This window comes from Saimiri boliviensis, chromosome 9 (genome assembly GCF_048565385.1).
Source record: "Saimiri boliviensis isolate mSaiBol1 chromosome 9, mSaiBol1.pri, whole genome shotgun sequence".
Classification (NCBI taxonomy): Eukaryota; Metazoa; Chordata; class Mammalia; order Primates; family Cebidae; genus Saimiri; species Saimiri boliviensis.
The window spans coordinates 116,869,444-116,889,609 of NC_133457.1; the positions used below are offsets into that span (position 1 = coordinate 116,869,444).

The following is a 20,166-nucleotide window of genomic DNA, read 5'->3' on the forward strand; positions in this document are numbered from 1 at the left end:
ACAGCTGATTTGGGGGTGGTGAAAAGCCTTGAATTACTTTGAGAAAGAAGACCTGGTTCTGTGTTTTTGCCATGCACAAACAGGATGGCAGAACATGTGCTTGGAAGCTCCCGCCAGGAGGCCACGTGGTCCGGTGGTTAAGGGACGGGGGTGATAGGGGCAAGCTAAAAGGGATCCAAATCCAGGCTCCATTTCTAATAACCATAGTGACCTCAACCACTTCCAGTCCACGAACCAGTTGACCCTTCCGTATAACAGTTCTGCTGATGATCCCCACCTCCCTTTTGTTGTGGGGCCTCTCTATTCATGTAAAGTGACTCACACAAGGCCTGGTATAAGGTAAGTCCACAATAACTGATCATAGCTATTGTTGTTATCACTGAAATGCAAATAAATCAACAGAGCCCAGGGACTCGAAGCTCTTATACAACTAAACCACTTTGGCTCAAGCCTGTACATAAGCTTTGCTGCCTTTACACACAGCGGTGCACTGCACTTCTAAAATAAATATTTGTGTGTGCTTGTGAAGAAATTTAGTCTATCTAGAAATGTAGTTTTAGGACTGGGTGCAGTGGCTCATGCCTGTAATCTTAGCTGTTTGGGTAGAGACAGGTGAATCACGTGAGCCCGTGAGCCCATGAGTCCAGGAGTTCGAGACTAGCCTGGGTGACATAGGGAGACCCCTTTCTTGAAAGAAAGAGGGAGAAAGAAGGAAGGGAGGGAGGGAGGTACAGAGGGAGGGAGGGAGGGAGGGAGGGAGGTACGGAGGGAGGGAGGGAGGGAGGTACGGAGGGAGGGAGGGAGGGAGGGAGGGAGGTACGGAAGGAGGGAGGGAGGGAGGGAGGGAGGGACGGAGGGACGGAGGGACGGAGGAAGGGAGGGAAGGAAAGGTTGGTTGGTTTAGGATTTAGCGGGCAAGGGGAGGAAAGCAAGAGAGAAGGAAGCAAGGAAAGTTGTAGAATTATACAAGTTATGTGTTCTACCGTGTCTCTGAAAGAAGGATTCATTGATTAGATGGCAGAAATAAATGAATAAATGAATCCTCTCTGAGAGCGGTAGCTCTCAATCTTGGTAGTGCATTAGAATCCCCGGAGGAGCTTTTAAAAACCCCAGTGCCCAAATCATACCCCAGACTAGTCAAGGCAAAACCTCTGGGAGCAGGGCCCAGGCATCCACAGGTGACTCCCTCCTGGAGGGGGGCCAGGTGGCAGAACTGGCTTAGAGGCAGGAGTTTCAGCCGGGCATCTCTGAGCCACTTATTAGGTATGAACTTAGTCAAGTTGCTTAACATCTTTGAGCCTTGGTTTCCTCCTCTGTCTTGAGGATTACATGAGACATAATAATTGGCAAAACACAGGCTCCCGGTCGAGAATGGACCGAGGTGATGTATAGAAGGTGTTTCCTGTCATTATCATCATCATTGCCATCCAGCAAGCAAGACTGAGCCTCCATGTCACCACCTGCAAAATGATGGGGGAGAAAGGATGCCTGAGGCCCTTTACTTTCATTCTGATGATTCTATCAAGGTAGAGCCATGGGCCAAGTCCACAGAAAAGTTCATCTGTCTTCACCAAGTGACACACCCAGGAACCAGGCACCACAGTGGCAACTCGAGACTGTTGCACAAACAGTCCCACCTCTGCTCTCCTGGAACCCAAATGCTAGTGGGGAGCCTTGTCAAACAGCGCTCACCCAGACCAATATATTATTCATGACAAGAGGGATCTAAGAGAGGGGAAATTTGGGGACCTCATCTGGATTCCGGGAGAAGAAAAATCTTTCTGAAAACGAGCGGTTTAAGCCAGTGGGTGAATGTGGAGTAGAAACTGTCTAGGTGGAGTTGTGAGAAGAGCACTTCGGGCAGGGGCAGAACAGAAGCAGTGGCTGTGGGGAGGGAAGGAGCTTGAGTTTGTTTTGTAGAGTGTCTCTCATTGCTTTGATTGGAGTGCAGTGGTGCAACCACGGCTCATTATAGCGTCCACCTCCCACCTAAGCCTCCCAAGTAGCTGGAACTATAGGTGCATACCGCCATGCTCAGCTCAGTTTTCTTAATTTTTACTGTTAGAAGAGACAGGGTCTTGCTATGTTGCCCAGACTGTTGTCGAACTCCTGGGCTCAAGAGTCCTCTTGCTTCTGCCTCCCAAAGTGCTGGGATTACAAGTGTGAGCCACCACACCCAGTTAGTATCTTTCTAAGAGACAGGGTCTCACTCTGTGGCCAAGGCTGGAGTGCAACAGTGTAAGGTTACAGCTCACTGCAGCCTCAAACTCCGGGGCTCAGGTGATATTCCTGCCTCAGCCTCCCAAGTCACCGAGATTACAGGCATGAGCCACCATGCCCAGCTTAGAGGTAGACATTTCTGAGGCACTTTTGTTTAAATCATAGATACTTGAACCTTTTTTTTTTTTTTTGAGACGGAGTTTCGCTCTTGTTACCCAGGCTGGAGTGCAATGGCGCGATCTCGGCTCACCGCAACCTCCGCCTCCTGGGCTCAGGCGATTCTCCTGCCTTAGCCTCCTAAGTAGCTGGGATTACAGGCACGTGCCACCATGCCCAGCTAATTTTTTGTATTTTTAGTAGAGACGGGGTTTCACCATGTTGACCAGGATGGTCTCGATCTCTCGACCTCGTGATCCACCCGCCTCGGCCTCCCAAAGTGCTGGGATTACAGGCTTGAGCCACCGCGCCCGGCCTATACTTGAACTTTTAAAAGCATCTTTTTTTCTTAGAGCATCCTGGGCAACTTGGGCTCCCCATAATGTACTTCAGGAAAGGCTAGTGGAGCCCGATGAGGCCAGGTTTGGGCTCCAGACAAATCTTGATTTCAGTCCAGCTTCACTGGGAAATGGCTATGTGGATGCAGGTGGCAATTTAACCTCCTGAAACTTTATCTATAAGGAGAAAGTCATAACTCACATTTTGCCACTCGTTTGTAAAGATTGGTGATTATTGATCATAATCAAATTGGTAAACAGAAATAGTTATTACTCTGTGTGTGTGTGTGTGTGTGTGTGTGTGTGTGTGTGTGTAACGGAGTCTCTGTCACCCAGGCTGGAGTGCAATGACGCAATCTCAGCTCACTGCAACCTCTACCTCCAGGGTTCAAGTGATCCTTCTGCCTCAGTATCCCAAGTAGCTGGGATTATAGGCAGGCACCACCATACCCAGCTAATTTTTGTATTTTTAGTAGGGATGAGGTTTCACCAGGCTGGTCTAGAACTCCTGACCTCAAGTGATCCACCTGCCTCAGCCTCCCAAAGTGCTGGGATTATAGGGGTGAGCCACCATGCCTGGCCAGAAAGAGTTATTACTATAAAGCAGCAGGTACATTGGTGACAGAAACCTGAGTTCAAATCCCAGCTCTGCTACTTCCCAGGCATGTGCTCTTGTTCCTGGTACTTAGATCTCTGTCCCTCAGTTTTCTGATCTCTAAAAAAAGGAGTTTATAGAGCTATCTTTAGGGGACTGTTATAACAATTAAATAAAACAGTAGCAGTCAAGCTTCGGGCAAAAGATGGAAACCCAATAAATGAAAACTATCATTAAAATAAATGCAAACTCTTCTTAGAAAGGAGGAGGATTTGGCTGAATTATTTAAGTGTGTGTTCCAACCCACCAACCCTCTTTTCCAGTGTAGACACAACCACAAACATTGCCACCATGAGCTTAGACATATAATCACAGTAGTTTAAAAAAAAGAAAAGTCTACCTTGTTTGTTTTCTATACTTGGAGGGCATACCATTCTTATTAAATGCCAGCAACTCACATTTTAGGCAGCAGTAAAGTCCCCTCGCTGTGTCCATGCAGTGAATCTCACTGGGTTGTAAGTTAGCTGCAATAAATAACATTTGGCGCGGCACTCCACTTAGAGAAGATGGGTTCCACTGTGAATCATGTTGTTGGCAGTTTGGACTTTAAGCTGTCCAGGTTGTTTATGGTGGTGTTTGCCAGCACGAAGACCTCTTTCAAACAATTTAAGTGCTCTTTTGGAGTATATGAATGTGGCTCAGTAAAAATGGGTACAGGAAAATTGCCTCCTTTCTGTCTTCTACGGCCATGCCCCAACCCAAAGCAACCATATATGGCAATTGTCAAGTGTTAAGTATAATCGCTGAACATGAAATTATAATTAACACTGAAGCCACCAGGGACGTTTCCTCTCTCCATCATCAGGATGTTGTCCTGATCTTTGCCATCCTTTTAATTTATCGTTTGCAAGGATGGCAATAGCTGGGTAGTTTTTCGATTCTTATCATTTTGCATTATATAGCTTTGCTGAGCAATGGGCCTTTGGAAGATTCTAGTTAGTTCCATTGACAGCAATAAATACTGGTTAGAGGACAGGCTTTGAAGTCAGGCAGACCTAAGCCCTCAGGCTGGCTCTCCCACTTGCTAACTATCTGACCTTGACTACATTTCTTAGCCAATCCAAGACTCTCTCTTCTCATCAACAAATAGAGACACTTAAATCTACTGTCAGGTAGTATTGAGGAAGGCAGAGCTTATAATAAGCACTTAATAAAATGGTAGATAATATGATTGTTTTCTGCTTTCTTCTTCTTAATATCCACATCAAATGTTTTGAAATTCTATTTCCTCCTTTTTTACAAAAAGGGAAAACTTTTCGTAGCTTCACATCTGAATTGACAACTGATTTCTTTTCAATATTTGTTTAATGCAGCAATGAAAGAGCTTCTTTTCTACTTCATTTTTTAAATTTCCAGAAGGAAAGAGTAGCCTATTTCCCAAGACCTGATGACTACTTATTTCTAACACATAAGCAGAATTTTTGCATGTATTTTTAATTTATTCTACATCTCATTCCACAGCAGTTGTAAGATACTGTACTGTCTGCAATGCAGCAAAATTATAAAAGAAATAGAAATCATTAAAGAAATCTACATTTCATTGAGCACTTATCGAATGCCAGGCAACATTTGTGGAAAGCACTATAATATTATTATCCTGATTTTGTTGACGTGGAAACTGAGATTCAGAAGAGGTAAGTTATGTCCCTCAATATCACACAGCTCGTAAATGGTAGAGCCAAACTATGAACACATATACCAAAGGAAAATGGAAAGAGAGAATATAAAAAGAAATTTACAGATATAGACTGCAGTCTTGGGAGGCTACACAATTGCTAAAGTTGGGTCACCAATTTGATTCTGAGCTTCCTGGTAGTGAAAGCAAGAATGCAAACATAACCCATCCCAAGAATCACCTTTTCCATGAGGATATGTATTCCAGACTTTAAAAGCAAGTAACATCCTTCCTAATACGTCATGTCTTGGAGAGATTTATGGCATAACTTTTGTGACACAGTCAAATGCAATGGAGACAATAGGAGGTTCCCATGATAGAACCAAATATTTAAAACTAAAAGAAACCATTCTTTCCATGAAAGAAAAAAAAAATAACACCACTCCTTCTTGCAAAGAATGTTTTACTTAACACTGGGCTCCATCTCTTTTTTATAATTATTCAATCCAAGCTTTGTCAAAGCATCATACTGAGAAGAGATTCTTGTTAAAAAGCTAGTGGAGAGGGGTGGGGTAGATAGCAGAGAATGCCTCTCTGCCTTATCATTTTTATTTAGATTGACGTACCTTTGATTATAATTAGGGATAACTGTTCAGCAGTTAAGACTCCATAATTCCATCACTAGTTGTCAAGAGATTTTCATAGGGCAAACTCTCATGCCATTTCTTTCATTTCTGTTTCTTAACTACCTGGGTAGTCTGCAGTTGAAGAGTGTGCTTTATGGAGAAGATTTTCTGCTGCCATTGAAATCTTCTAAGCTGACACACAAGTAAGGACACGAATGAAACCTCCCCTCTTGGGAAGACCCATGTCCCCTTGCCTGACATTTTCGTTGTTGGTCTCCAAGATGTCACCCTGTTTCTGCTGGTTGCATTCAACAGCCATTTTGCACACAGTGGTGAAGAGATCTTAAACCATTCCAGGAGTTGCCCATGAAGTAGACAAAAAGGGGACTCACCACAAAAATTATTTCAAACTTGCCCCCTCCATTAGACATGCAAAGTTGATGATATAAGGTTGAGGTCTGCTTAAATGTGTTCTCTGGCATCGATTACAAAAAAAAGAAAAGAAAAGAAAAGAAAAACTCTCCTGCTACTCGAAAGCTGAAGGCAGTGGGTTGTCTGGTTTGTGTCATGAAATATACATCATGCATTTGAGACACATGGTTGATTTATTACAAATTGTGCTTTAAAAGAGGAAGTTTAGAAGTTGGGTTTTCCAGTGTGTCAATTATGACCTGAATGCTATCTACATTTAGATGTTCCAAGAAGGCTATCATGATCAATAACAGCATTGCCCCTTTATTCTCCAAGGGTCTGATGAAGTACCCCTTTGGCAAGAAATGTATGGTCTCATCAGTGCAGATCCAACTCAACATCAGGAACAATTAGCTTGGTGGTTAAAACTAAAGGCTCTGAACTCAATATTGTGTGTGTGTGTGTGTCTGTGTGTGTGTGTCTATGTGTGTGTGTGTATGTGTGTATTATATATATATATATGTATATATTTTAATTGAATGTTGGAATATTCAGTTTCACTTATAATTATTCAGATAGGTCACTTCAAGTCTCTAAACCTACATAGGTTTATTTCCTCTGTAATATTAAATACCTTGTTGGATTGTTTGAATGATTAACAGAAATAATGCATATGTGGTGGGTCAAAAATGACAACCACTGCCGGAAGCAGTGGCTCATGCCTGTAATCCCAGCAGTTCGGGAAGCTGAGTTGAGTGGATCACTTGAGATCAGAAGTTCAAGACCCGCCTGGCCAACATGGTGAAACCCCATCTCTACTAAAAATGCAAAAATTAGCCAGGCGTGATGGTGCACTCCTGTAGTCCCAGCTACTTGGGAGGCTGAGGCCGGAGAATCACTTGAACCTGGGAGGTGGATGTCGCAGTGAGCATGCCACTGTATTCCAGCCTGGGTGATAGAGCGAGACAGACAGACAGACAGATGGAAGGAAGGAGGGAGGGAGGGAGGGAGGGAAGAAAAGGAAGGAACAAAGAAGAAAGAGAGAAAGAGACAGAAAGAAAGAGAGAGAGAAAGAAAAGAAGGAAGGAAGGAAGGAAAGAAAGAGAAAGAAAGAGATAAAGAGAAGGAAGAGAGGGAGGGAGGGAAAGAGAGAAAAAGAAAGAGAAAAAAGAGAAAGGAAGGAAGAAAGAAAGAAGAAAAGAAAAAAGAAATCAAGCTACAACCTAGGTGTTACTGATATGTAACCGTTAAGTATTTTTCATTAACTCAAACTTTCTGAGGTTTGATAGAAGAAGAGAAAAAGAATCCCTCTTGCCATTTGGAAACTCAGCCAGCTTTGTTCTATCTGGCTTATTTTGTGACCTCCCTTTCCAAGAGCAATTAGTCTCAGTCTCTGTTGTCAATGGTGGGAAAACTACACCGAAGAAAGGAATTAAGAAAAGGTAATACATCCGAAAATGTTTTAAAATAGTATCCACCTACCCACATGAAGCTGTGTCTGGCATATCAAAAGTATTCAATATATTTAAGCAATTACCTGTATTTTATTCACTCTAAGAATTGAAATTTGTCCACTCACGTTGAAGGGTTTCCTCGCACAGAGATTTCTCTTAGGAAAAATTAAGTGAAATGCTAATGATGAAATTCAGCAATGTAGATAAGCCCATTTGGATTTCCAAACTGTAATTCCATTCGAAAAACATTAACTACAGGTTTCTCCCAGGATTCTGCCGCTAAACGTCGTGGGCCTCCTGCTACTTTGCTTCCTTGTCACGGTCTTTTTAAAATAATAACCCTTGCCGGGCACAGTGGCTCATGCCTTTAATCCCGGCACTTTGGGAGGCCGAGGTGGGCGGATCACTTGAGGCCAGGAGTTCAAGATCAGCCTGACCAATGTGGTGAAATCTGCCTCCTAAAAATACAAAAATTAGCCGGGCGTGGTAGTGGGCACCTGGAATCCCAGTTACTCAGGAGGCTAAGACAAAAGAATCGCTTGAACCAGGGGGCAGAGGTTGCAGTGAGCCAAGATCGCGTCACAGCACTCCAGCCTGGGCAATAGAGTGAGACTCCATCTCAAAAATAAAAATAAAAATAAAACACTTAACATACTTTTTTTTTTCATTTGCAACCAAACAGCTTTAAGAAGCCCTAAAGTAGGAGTCAGGTGTCCTGACTCATCACTGAATCACCATGAGAGCAAATTATTTAAACTCCCTCTGCTTCAACTTCTTTAACTTTGGGTACTAATATTTATTCAATATATTTCAAAAGAGAATATATATGAACGGTCTTTGAAAAAAAATGTAAATTGCTTCAAAATGACAGACGAAATTATTCTTTGAAGTTGAAAGCACCAAATAGATGGCAAAGCTTCTGCAGTCCGCTTGTGTTTCCTTGGGCTATTTTTCCAGTCTCTTCTCTTTCCATGCTCTAAGTTGTTTCTTTCGTAGAATTAGAGAAGAAAGATTCTAGCTACATCTATTTTTTTTCTTTTGTATTGTTTTAGTGATAAATGCTTTAAAACCCTTAGTGGTTTCCATATCAGAAAAGATAGGCTTCAGCTGGGCACGGTGGCTCATGCCTGTAATCTCAGCACTTTAGGAGGCTGAAGCAGGTAGATCACAAGGTCAGGAGTTCAAGACCATCCTGGCCAACATGGTAAAACCCCATCTCTACTAAAAATACAAAAATCAGCCAGACATTGTGGCACATACCTATAATCCCAACTACTCAGGAGGCTGAGGCAGGAGAATTGCTTCAACCCGGGTGGCAGAGGTTGCAGTGAGCTGAGATCGCGCCATTGCACTCCAGCCTGAGACACAGAGCAAGAGTCCATCTCAAAAAGAAAAAAAAAAAAAAAAGAGATAGGCTTCAAATTAGTGTCTTTAGAACTTCATTCATTCAACAAATATTTATCAAGTACCTACTCTGTAAGAGACATTTTATGCTTGGGACTGTACTGTGATCAAACTCTCACCTTCCTAGAGTTTACATAGGCAGACGCTAAATTAAAAATTATATAAATGATGATGTGATTATAACTTGCAATAAGTCTTATAAGGACAGTGTAAAAGATTAATGCAAGATTATAACAAAAGAATATAGTTGGCCAGGCACAGTGGCTCATGCCTGTAATCCCAGCACTTTGGGAGGCCCAAGTGGCTGGATCACTTGAGATCAGGAGTTCGAGTCCAGCCTGGCCAACACAGTGAAACCCCATCTCCACTAAAAATACAAAAATTAGCTGGGTTTGGTGGCACACACCTGTAATCCCGGTTATTTGGGATACTGACGCAGAAGGATCGCTTGAACCTAGGAGGCAGAGGTTGCAGTGAGCTAAGACTGCGCCACTGCACTCCAGATTCTGGGCGACAGGGCGAGACTCCATCTCAAAAAAAAAAAAAAAAAAAAAAAGGAGAAGATTGAGGCACAAAAATGCACCCAAACAGGGCTTCTCAAACTCAAGCATGTATAAAACTCACCCAAATATCTTGTTTAAATGTAGATTCAAGCATGTATAAAACTCACCCAAACATCTTGTTTAAATATAGATTCAAGCATGTATAAAACTCACCCAAACATCTTGTTAAGATGTAGATTCCAAATCAGCAGCTTGGGGTGGGCCCTGTATTCTGCATTTCTGACAATCTCTAGGCGATACCAATCCTGCTGTTACGTGGACCACCCTCAGGGTAACAACATTCCTAGAAGACGGAACGAGGCAGTCAGATGTGTGCCATAGGTAGACTCATCATGAACACGTCAGTGGTAAATGCAGAGCAATATGAGTGGGTTGAATGGACATCTTGAGTATCATGAACAGTAATATAAAGGTGATCTGATTTTCTAAAATGGCAAATAACTCTCATTAAATTCCAAATAAAGCAAAGTATAGGTTCTCTTTGTCAGATAAGCTTTATTTCCAGAAATAACAGTGTGTGTTAAACTGCGCAGAAAAGACTTTGTGTTTACATGTAAAACAGTGTTAAGTTCTAGCCTCAGATAATTATTAAAAGGTTTTGAACCAAAGACAATTTGGTCCTCCACCCACAATGGGCATTTGACAATGTCTAGACACAACTTTGATTGTCACAATTCAGGGTTAAAGCGGATGCTATTGGCATCTAGTAGAGGCCAGGGATAAGGCTAAATATATCTACAATGCACAGACAGGCAGCCCGACCACAAGGAATTATCTATCCAGCTGAAAATATTAACAGTGCCAAGTTTAAAAACACTGGCCTGCAGAGGTGTTTTCAAAAATGGCACAGACTGAGAGCAATGGCTCACACCTGTAATCCCAACACCTTGGGAGGTTGAAGCGGGAGGATCACTTGAGCCCACAAGTTGAGGACCAGCATGAGCAACATAATCCAGGTTTTTGTTTTGTTTTGTCTTTCAGATGGGATTTTATTCTTTTTGCCCAGGGTGGAGTGCAATGGTGCGATCTCGGCTCACTGCAACCTCCGCCTGCTGGATTTAAACGATTCTCCTGCCTCACTCTCCTAAGTAGCTGGGATTACAGGCACCCGGCTAATTTTTGTATTTTTAGTAGAGATGAGCTTTCACCATGTTAGCCAGGCTGGTCTCGAACTCCTGACCTCGGGTGATCCGTCCGCCTCAGCCTCCCAAAGTGCTGGGATTACAAGCGTGAGCCACCGTGCCCGGCTAACCTAGGTCTTTTCGTAAAGACTCCATCTCTACAAAAAGCTTAAAAATTAACCTAGTGTGGTGGCATGCGCCTGTAGTACCAGCTACTCAGGTGGCTGAATCAGGAGGCTCACTTGAGCCCAGGAGATCAAAGCTGCAGTGAACTGTGATCGCGCCACTGCACTCCAGCCTGGGTGACAGATCAAGACCCTATCTCCTAAAAATAATAATAATAATAATAGTCATAATGAAAAAAATAACAAATGGGTGCAGGATGAGGGAAGATCCCACCCTGTGTGAAACTGTCCCACACGTTGCGAGGTGCCTCACGTTCCCAGGCCCTCACCACTAAATGCCAGCCGTGCCCTCCTGTCGCAAGTTGACAAGCGATGCCCTAAAAACGGGAGTGTCGCACAAGAACAACAGCGGAGTGAAGAGAGAGGATGGAGCAACGGCAAGAAGAGCAGGAGCCAGCCAAAGTGCTGAGCCAGGGGCTGAGACAGGCTGGCGTGGCCAGATTAAAGCACACGTCACTCTACGCATCTGCTGGCGACTCTGTAATTAATACAAAAATAATTACATCTCTTCGCCTGGCTGTCCCTCACAAACTACTTAATGAACGTTGCCAAGAACTTTTTAAGTATGTAATTAAATTTTTTATTTATTTCCGTTTTATTTTTGTAGTAGTCGCTCAACATACTAGAAAAAAAAAAATGCAGCAGCAAAGCCGAGCCTCAGCCACCATTTGAGAGGCAACTGAGAGCATCTGCTTCCTTTTTTTCCTCAATCCGATCTATGCAATTCATTCTGAACAGTGGGAAATAATAACAACAGTTATCTTATTCCCCTTCCCTTCACTTTTCAGTTTCAATTATCTGCCCGGATCTCCTATTTAGGCACAGAGAGAAACAAGGTTTTTACTTTTCTTTTAATATGAGAAATGATTTGACCAGGCACGGTGGCTCACACCTGAAATACCAACATGGGGAGGTTGAGATTGGCGGATTGCTTGAGTTCAGGAGTTCGAGATCAGGCTGGACAAGATATCAAAACCCTGTCTATTGAAAAAAAAAATACAAAAGAATTAGCCAGGTATGCTGTTGCACACCTATAGTCCCAGCTTTTCAGGAGGCTTAGGTGGGAGGATGGATTGAGCCCAGGAGGTTGAGGCTGCATCAACTGTGATTGCACCACTGCACTCTAGCCTGGGTGATAGAACAAGACCCTGTCCCCCACCTCCCCGAATGCCAAACAATACAAAACAGAACACATTTTTAATTTAAAAATTAAAAAACGAAAAGAATTTGTCATGAAGGTATTTTTCAGCAAACAACACTCAGGTATATTTGTGAGTCTTATATAGGGAACAAAACAGTTACCAAATCAACCTGGCAAGTACTGGGTTAAGTAAAAATACACTATGGTTTGGTTTGCTTTTAATTGCAGGACTTCTCAGAGTCTTTAATATGTTAATGTGTGTTATGAAATTCCACGAAAGGAACTATAATAAGGTTATTATTTTCTTTGTCCTTGGTTTCATTCCCCGAAAAAACTTTGCCCTAAGAGAAACCCAGCTAGAAAAGTCTGGGTGTTGAACTAATCTGGAGCCACTTCAAAGAAGTGATCATAAAAATACAAATTTCCATGAAATTGGTATCACATTAATATCATGGTCAAAGAGGAGACAATGTCAGCCTCCAGTAGACCTGGTGTGAACCAGCACCCTTCAGCCAGGACTTCACTCTTGTGTCACAGTGTAATGCCACTGGAATTTCCAAAAGTCCACCAATCTCTGGCCTCCACTTTTTCTTTGACCCATCTCTCTTCTTCCAACCACATGATCATCCTCCTTCAAGCTTCTAGACCTGCCAGAGGGTCCCAACCCATTCAAAACAAAGACTGCCAGGGACCCTTTTTCTCTCAAGTGCACATCTAATGTCAAAGGGAAATGGTTCTCTCCACTGATGGTGATCAAGGCATTCACCTATAATCTAGGTAGGGCAGTGCACGTCATGAGTTTGGAAGCTTCAGAGTGGGAAGGGCTAAATTCAAAGCCATCCTCTGCTTTTTATAGGCTGTGAACTCTAGAACAAGTGACTTACTTTTTATCTCTGTCTCTCTCTCTCTCTCTCTCTCTCTCTCTCTCTCTCCTTTTTTTTTTTTTTTTTTTTTTTTTTTTTGAGACAGAGTCTCACTCTGTTGCTCTGGCTGGAGTGCAGTGGTGCGATCTCGGCTCACAACCTCCACCTCCCAGGTTCAAGCAATTCTCGTGCCTCCCAAGTATGTGGAATTACAGATGTGCACCACCATGCTTGGCTAATCTTTGTATTTTTAGTAGAGACAGGGTTTCGCCATGTTTACCAGGCTGGTCTTGACCTCATGGCCTTCTGTGATCCACCCGCCTCTGCCTCCCAAGGTGCTGGGATTACAGATGTGCACCACCATGCCCGGCCTTTATCACTCATTTTAAAAATGAGATTATTTCAAGAGTTAACAGTAATGTGTATAAAGTGACTGGAATTTGGCAGATACAGAATAACTGGTTGCTAGTACTGCAGTCATACTATTCCTTACCAAGGAATAGTTTTAAATGTCTGTTATGATTATCTTGTGCATAATTTCTCTACACATATCAAATGTCATCTGATTTTCAATTTGCCTTTATCCTTCTACTAAAAATATGGAAGCTTTCCTTTTCTAAAAAGACGAATTATACTTAGGTTCAATGTATTTTTCTCACTAAAATGAACATTACCAGTAAATAACAAGATATAAATAAGAAACTCCACTCAGATTGGGCTAAAGGAAATTGCATGCTTTCCACACAGTCATCCAGAGCAAAGTTCCCGGAAAGAAAAATCACCCTGTTACTAAGTAGCACTTCCCTACCACAAAAAAGTTCCTGTCTTTTGACAGGAATTTCATGCTTAAGAATTCAAGCCTAGGAAAATATTCCAGCATACAGAAAATCTTGAAACACAAAGATGTTCATCAAGTGTTATGTATTATTGAATAAAAATTACAAACATGACATGTTCAATATTACATTATCATGGTATCATAGACTATTATAACGTATGTAATAGAACTTCTATGGCTGTTTATACTGATGCTTTCCAGTGAAAAAATATGTCCAGACAAGTACATCATATAGTCAGCATATACAACTGCGTAAACCTAATGAAATGCATGGAAAGGCCAGAAACAGTGGCTAGCGGATCACTTGAGGTTAGGAGTTCAAGACTAGCCTGGCCAACACGGTGAAACCCCATCTTTACTAAAAATACAAAAATTAGCTGGTCATGGTAATGCATGCCTGTAATCCCAGCTACTCTGGAGGCTGAAGCAGGAGAATTACTTGAACCCAAGAGGCAGAGGTTGTAGTGAGCCAAGATTGTGCCACTGCACTCCAGCTTGGGTAACAGAGTGAGGCTCCAATTCCAAAAAAAAAAAAAAAAAAAAAAAAGCATGGGAAAAGAAAAGACTAGAATGAAATACAACAGAATGTGAATGAGAGCTTTCTCTGTCTGGTATGACCATAGGTTAATGGGTTTGTTTTTTCAAAAAGCTTTATAGAGAAAAAAATCATACATTATGTATTTTTATTTCTAATTACAGTAAAATACACAAATCATAAAATTTATCATCTTAACTATTAAGTGCACAGTTGAGTGGCTTTAAGTACATTCAGATTGTTGTGCAAACATAACAATATTCATCCACAGATTTTTCGTCTCACAAAAGATGAAACTGAAACTCTGTACTGATTGAACAAGAATTCTTATTTCTTTTTCCATCTATCTCATCCCCAGCCCCTGGCAACCACCATTCCTCTTTCTGTTTCTGAGTTTGTCTACCTCTAGATACCTTATAGAGGTATAACCATATAGCATTTTTCTTTTTGTGACTGGCTTATTTCCACTTAGCATAATGTTCTCAGGGTTCATCCATGTTGTAGAATGTATCAGAATTTCTTCCCTTTTTAGGGCCGAGTAATATATTCCATTGCATATACGTATCACATTTGCTTATCCATTCCTCTGTGTTGCTTCTGAGCTTTGGCTATTAGGAATACCGTTGCTATGAACATGGGTATACAAATATTCCTTCCGCACATTATATTTTTTAAATTTTTTTAAATTTAAAGTTGCAACTTTTTGGCCAGTCTAAGGGGCTCACACCTATAATCTCAGCACTTTGAGAGGCTGGGTGGGAAGACTGCTTGAGCCCAGGAGTCTGGGACCAGCCTGGGCAACACAGGCTCTACAAAATAAAAACTAAACCTAATCAGGCATAGTGGTGTGTGCCTGTGGTTCCAGATACTCAGGAGGCTGAGACAGGAGGATCACTTAAGCCTGGGAGGTCGAGGCTGCAGTGAGCCACAATCATGCCACTGCACGAGTGCAGTGACAGAACGAGACCCTGTCTCAAAAAAAAAAAGAACAAGAAATATTGCAACTTTCATTTTAGATACAGGGGGTATATGTGCTGGTTGCTGCATGGGAATTTTGCAGGATGCTGAGCTTTGGGGTATAGATCTCATCACCCAGGCACTGACCACAGTACCTGATAGGTAGTTTTCAACTCATTCCGTCCTTCCTCCCTCCCCGGCCCCAGTTGTTCCCATGTTTATGTCCATGTGTGCTCAGTGTTTAGCTCCCACTTACCAGTGAGAACATACGGTATTTAAATAGTTTTTTCTTGAAGTTGACTCCTCCTTTTCATGTTCCACGGTCTGGTTATATAACTATGACTCTATTCAGAACATTCCAACAATAAAGTAGTGGAGATGGGCAAGGGGATTACTCCAGGGAAGAATCACCTGGGCTACACCTCAGAAAATAATGTATCTTTTTCTGTTGTTCTGATTCCCGTTACAGGACGAATGCCTTAGTTTCCACTTTCCAGCCTGGATCCCCTCACACTGAATCCTTCTTCGTTGCACCATTCTGCTTCTGACATTGAACTCATTGAACTCCTCCTGACACCCTGGCTCCGAGAAGACTGCCCAAAAAAAAAAAAAAAAAAAAAAAATCACCCCAGCCATTTCTCTTCATCCTCACTAACAATTTGGTAATGAAGTATTGATTTCCACTTCTCTGCTTATGGGCGATATTAGATTTTCATTGATAAACTGCAATGGGTCTGTCTCGTCTCTGCAGTACCCTTTTCACTGTCACAAGAAAACAAAGTGCCACCGAAGAAAAGTCATGACTGAGAACACTGATGTACTTATTTTGTCAGTTTGTAACAGGAGAGTGGGTGCGGGGGGGAGTATAAGTCTTCATAGTTTAATGTCCACGTGGGCTGCACTCGAGGTAGACACTTGGAGGCTTACTTTTCATGGTAATGTCCATTTCCTATTTATAACCCCTCTGGGAACGTTTGTCTAAAGGAAATGTTTCTGTTCAGTGTAACAATTACACTTGCACCTGGATTGCCCAGTCCTGCCCCTGCACTAGGGGACCATTAATCACTACAAAGTAGAAGAATGATTAAGTTAAACCAGAGTTTGAGCCAAGAAAACCCCTGAACAATGTTCATCTTCTGTGAAACTTGTTCAAATAGTTAAGCTTAACCATGTTGCTGCCAAAGACTGTTCCCATGCAGTGGTGAGCACCTTGATCATCATCATCTTGATTGGTTAAAAAAAAAAAAAAAAAGTTTCAAGCACGCACCACTGTCATATGAGAACTGCAAATTGGGAGAATTGGTGAAGTGCAGAATCTGAGAGAACGCGACATGACATCATTGCAGGGTGGAAAGGTCCGCACAGCCTTTTCTGGGAATCCCTTTCTGAGGACTCTTTATTTGCGGGCTCTAAAACGCCACTTAGCTTTAGAAGCAACAGAAAGCATGAAATAGGGTGTCCGTTTTAAATGTGTTCCCTCAACTTTTTTCATTAAAACTTTGAGGGCCCAATTTTAATTTGTGGACTATTCCCGTTAATAATGAGATCTAATTAAGACATCCATTAAAAGCCCGTTAAAGTTAATTTAACGTAAAAATTCCAATAGAACTGTATTAGATTTTGTCCATTAAATTAACATTATGGATTTTTAACGGATGTCTTAATTATACGTTATTATTAACGGGAATACTGTATTACACAGATTAAAATCAGGTCCTAAGTCAACTTGGAAAAGCTAAGAGCATGTTTTAATACTGAAAGTCTTGCATACCTGGTGCACAGTTTGGAGACGCAAGGATGGATCTGTTTACTCTAGTTGAACATTTTCTATACAATTGAAAGCAACCTATAATAGATAAATCCATCATTGCATTTAAACAATGAATTTCCTTGTTCTCACAGGACAAGTAAGTCTGGATTATGTGGTAAAGTGCTACTCAGCTATGGTGAAATATTTATACTATTCTAGGCACAACACTAGGAACCAGATGATTCTGAAACAAAAGAATATTTTCTCTTGTTGCTTTAATTACCGAGGTTATTTTTTAAAAAACTCAGCACTGACAAAATGAAGCCAAATACCTCTTCCTCACAATTTCTCAAGGAGGCTGCCTGTTGAAATTGTTTTGGAAATTTTGACATGATCCCTAAATTCAACATTGGGATTAAAAAAAAAAAAAAAAAAAAAAAAAAAAAACTTCTTATTTACCTCCTAGGGAAAGTGTTGCCCTTATGCCACATATAATAGCAAATTGCTTTTTTTATGGCATGCATAACCTAGATGGGAAAAAATATGGCGCTTCGGGGAAGGAGGGAAAAAGTAAATGAAGTTCCAGGAATGTCATTCTGAAGTAATGAGGCATGGACAGAAAATATACCCCTCACATCATCGGATTGAGATGGCAGTCGAAATAGCTTCATTGAAGTGTCAGCACTCATCCATCAATCAATCACCCACAAGGAAAAATAGCAACAGTACAACGGGGCGGCTTTTATGGGATTTACTCATGGGCATAGGGAATAGCGGCTCAAATGTAGTTCTGACATGAAAAGCAAGGTGCTGATATTATTTTTTATGATGGGAGGATCATAAAGTGAATTGAGAACAGCGAGGTCTGTCTTTGCTTAACCTATTCAACCAGAAATGAATGGAGCTCGACTGGAAAGGAACAGTCTTCGGATGGGTTAAGATTGAAGGGTGGACTGGACTCTACTGAGCACTGTCCTTCAGCAAGGAAATTCTATTAAAGGAAAATCAGTGCATTAGCATTGGGGTTCTTGAAGCTGTTTAAAACTGCCTGCTCCAGTCCAGGGTTATTAGGCCTAAGTTACATAATTCAGATTCCACCGCAACCATCCAAAGTGGATTCTTGAGCCCTTGCTCCAACAGGGGGTGGCGGGATCAATACAATTCCCAACTCCATGGAAATTGTTTCCCTTCTGAGAATGAAAAAAATAAACCATCTGCTTCAACATATAATCGATATAGTTTGTTAGCGCAATTTCTACGGTGGGGTGGGGTGGGAGGTGAGAGAGGAAAATATTGATAAATTTGGTAAGGCTCATGAATTGCCGCCTGGCAACCACGTATGTCACTACTGAGGGAAGGCTGCTAACATTCACCTTATAGAACAAGATCTGGGCTGGCACTGGGACATACACTCGGCTCTCAGCACATGCCTAGAGGCCAGGTCTGTCTTCGTTCGGCCAGCCCTCTGAGGCTTCTAGAAACTTCTTTCTGGAGGATAAAAACTAAATAACATGAACTCAGAAGGATGTCTTTATCTACCTTCATACCACTGCTCTCCTTTCCCTGAATAAAACACAGTTCTGATAAGTGAGAACTTTAGAACTGAAAAGGAAGATGACATGGCAAATGTGACGCAGATTACCCTCAAGTATCTCCATTCTGCCACCACGTCTTGGTACTAGCTAGAGCGAGAGGTTGCCTTTCCTTCCCCATCCCTCCTTCCAGCTGACCACCAACCAGCAGCAAATTGAAATGTCCATTTAAAAATTCCTATGTCAATATTTGAATGTTATATATTTGGCCTTATTTTGTAGTTGAGCAAATCCTCCAGATATACAGCATGTTGCAAAGCACGGGTGACACAGGGCACCACAGGAAATTCTATTTATTAAGCAAATTCGTTTAACAAATATTATTAGGCACGTATTATATGTGACACTCTCCTAGGCACCGTGGGATACAACAGTAAACACTTCACACAACAGCCTGGCCTTCCTGATGTTTTGCAACAGCTCCTAAAGAGAGCTGACAGCAACACATTCAAGGGGCAGAGTTCATGTAGAATCAAAATATTAGTATTTCAGAATAAGGACTTTTTTTTCTTAAAAGCATACAGAGAGGAAATGGCTTAAAAATAGGTCAAGACCTAAAAACAGAATATAATCATGGAATAAATGGGATAGCCCGGACAGTCCCCACAGAATTTCTTTCAGGTCACAGATTTCTTAAAACTCACCCCCAAAATGCGCCTGCTTGGTTGTCTGAATCTTGCATAATTAATGTCACAGGTGCAAACCGCTGAACCTAGCTGAAATGCAGAAACAAACAAATGCAATTACATATCTGAGAAGCATTTATGTAACTCTGGTTGAGTGTTGAGGAGGGGTGTGCGAAGACAGTCTGCATGCATGTGTGTGTGTATTCATATACATGTGTATACATATGAATTTCACTGTTATTTTCCAGGGTCTCTGGACAATGTGGCAGTTAAGAGTCTATGATGTTCTGAAACTTTTCACAGTAAATCCAAAGATTACAGGCCTTACAAGGTGCTTGCATTCTGTTGCTTTTCCATCTGTCACTTCTCAGGTTATTTGACTGTGTTCAAACCTTCTTTTCTTTTTCATCGAGTTTCATTTTTTAAGCTTGTTAAATGCTTTTGTTTTTAAAAAAAAAAAAAAAAAAAAAAAAAAAGCCCAAATGTCATTTTTCACATCCTCTCTTCTCTGCAACAAGGATAGTAAGATGTAGATGAATGCAAAAATAATAACAATAAGGAAATATATTAAAGCCTTTAAAACATGCACATATGTAGTTCTAAGGAACAATAACAGTATCTATTTCGAACGTGCATTGGGCAAAAAAGAGATCACAACCGAACTTTTCGTGTATTTTTCCCCCTGTAAGATGTTAAAATGCTAATTTCATTTTCTCCTTTCCTCTATGTGGCACTTTCTCAAAATATCTATGAAATGCTTTTAGACAAAGATTGAGCTGGAGAAAGAGATACAAATTTCCATCCCCCTAGACAGAGAGACATGTTTCCATTGTAGGAAAGCATTAAACATTTTGAAACTTGTGAATCATCTTTAGAATTTCTACCGGGGAATTTTACCTCTTCATCCAAAGTAAAAGCCACTTATCTCCTTTGGTTCCCTGTGACAGATTCAGAGGCATACGCAGATATACAATTTTCAGGCTCTAGTTAATCTTCTTCCAATAGTTATGAACAATGGGCTAACGGGCGTGGGTGTTTCTCCAAAAATTATTCATGCACAAGGCAGCCCAAAGCTTCAGGGAAAACTAGAAATGTGTTATGGATTAGAATAGGACT

The 20,166-nt window shown here is 41.5% G+C and overlaps 1 protein-coding gene across 2 annotated transcripts in view; it reads left to right on the top strand.

Moving 5' to 3' along the window:
• The window catches only part of TSHZ2 (teashirt zinc finger homeobox 2), a 509,991-nt gene extending 492,672 nt beyond the window's left edge, over positions 1-17,319 (top strand). For both annotated transcript variants that reach the window (XM_003932591.4, XM_010343129.3), the window contains exon 3: positions 15,552-17,319. Coding sequence is in view for 1 of the 2 variants with exons in the window: in XM_010343129.3 (XP_010341431.1) it covers positions 15,552-15,553 (2 nt within the window). In the remaining variant the exon portion in view is untranslated. The remainder of the gene's footprint in view (positions 1-15,551) is intronic.
• The last annotated feature ends 2,847 nt before the right edge of the window (positions 17,320-20,166 follow it).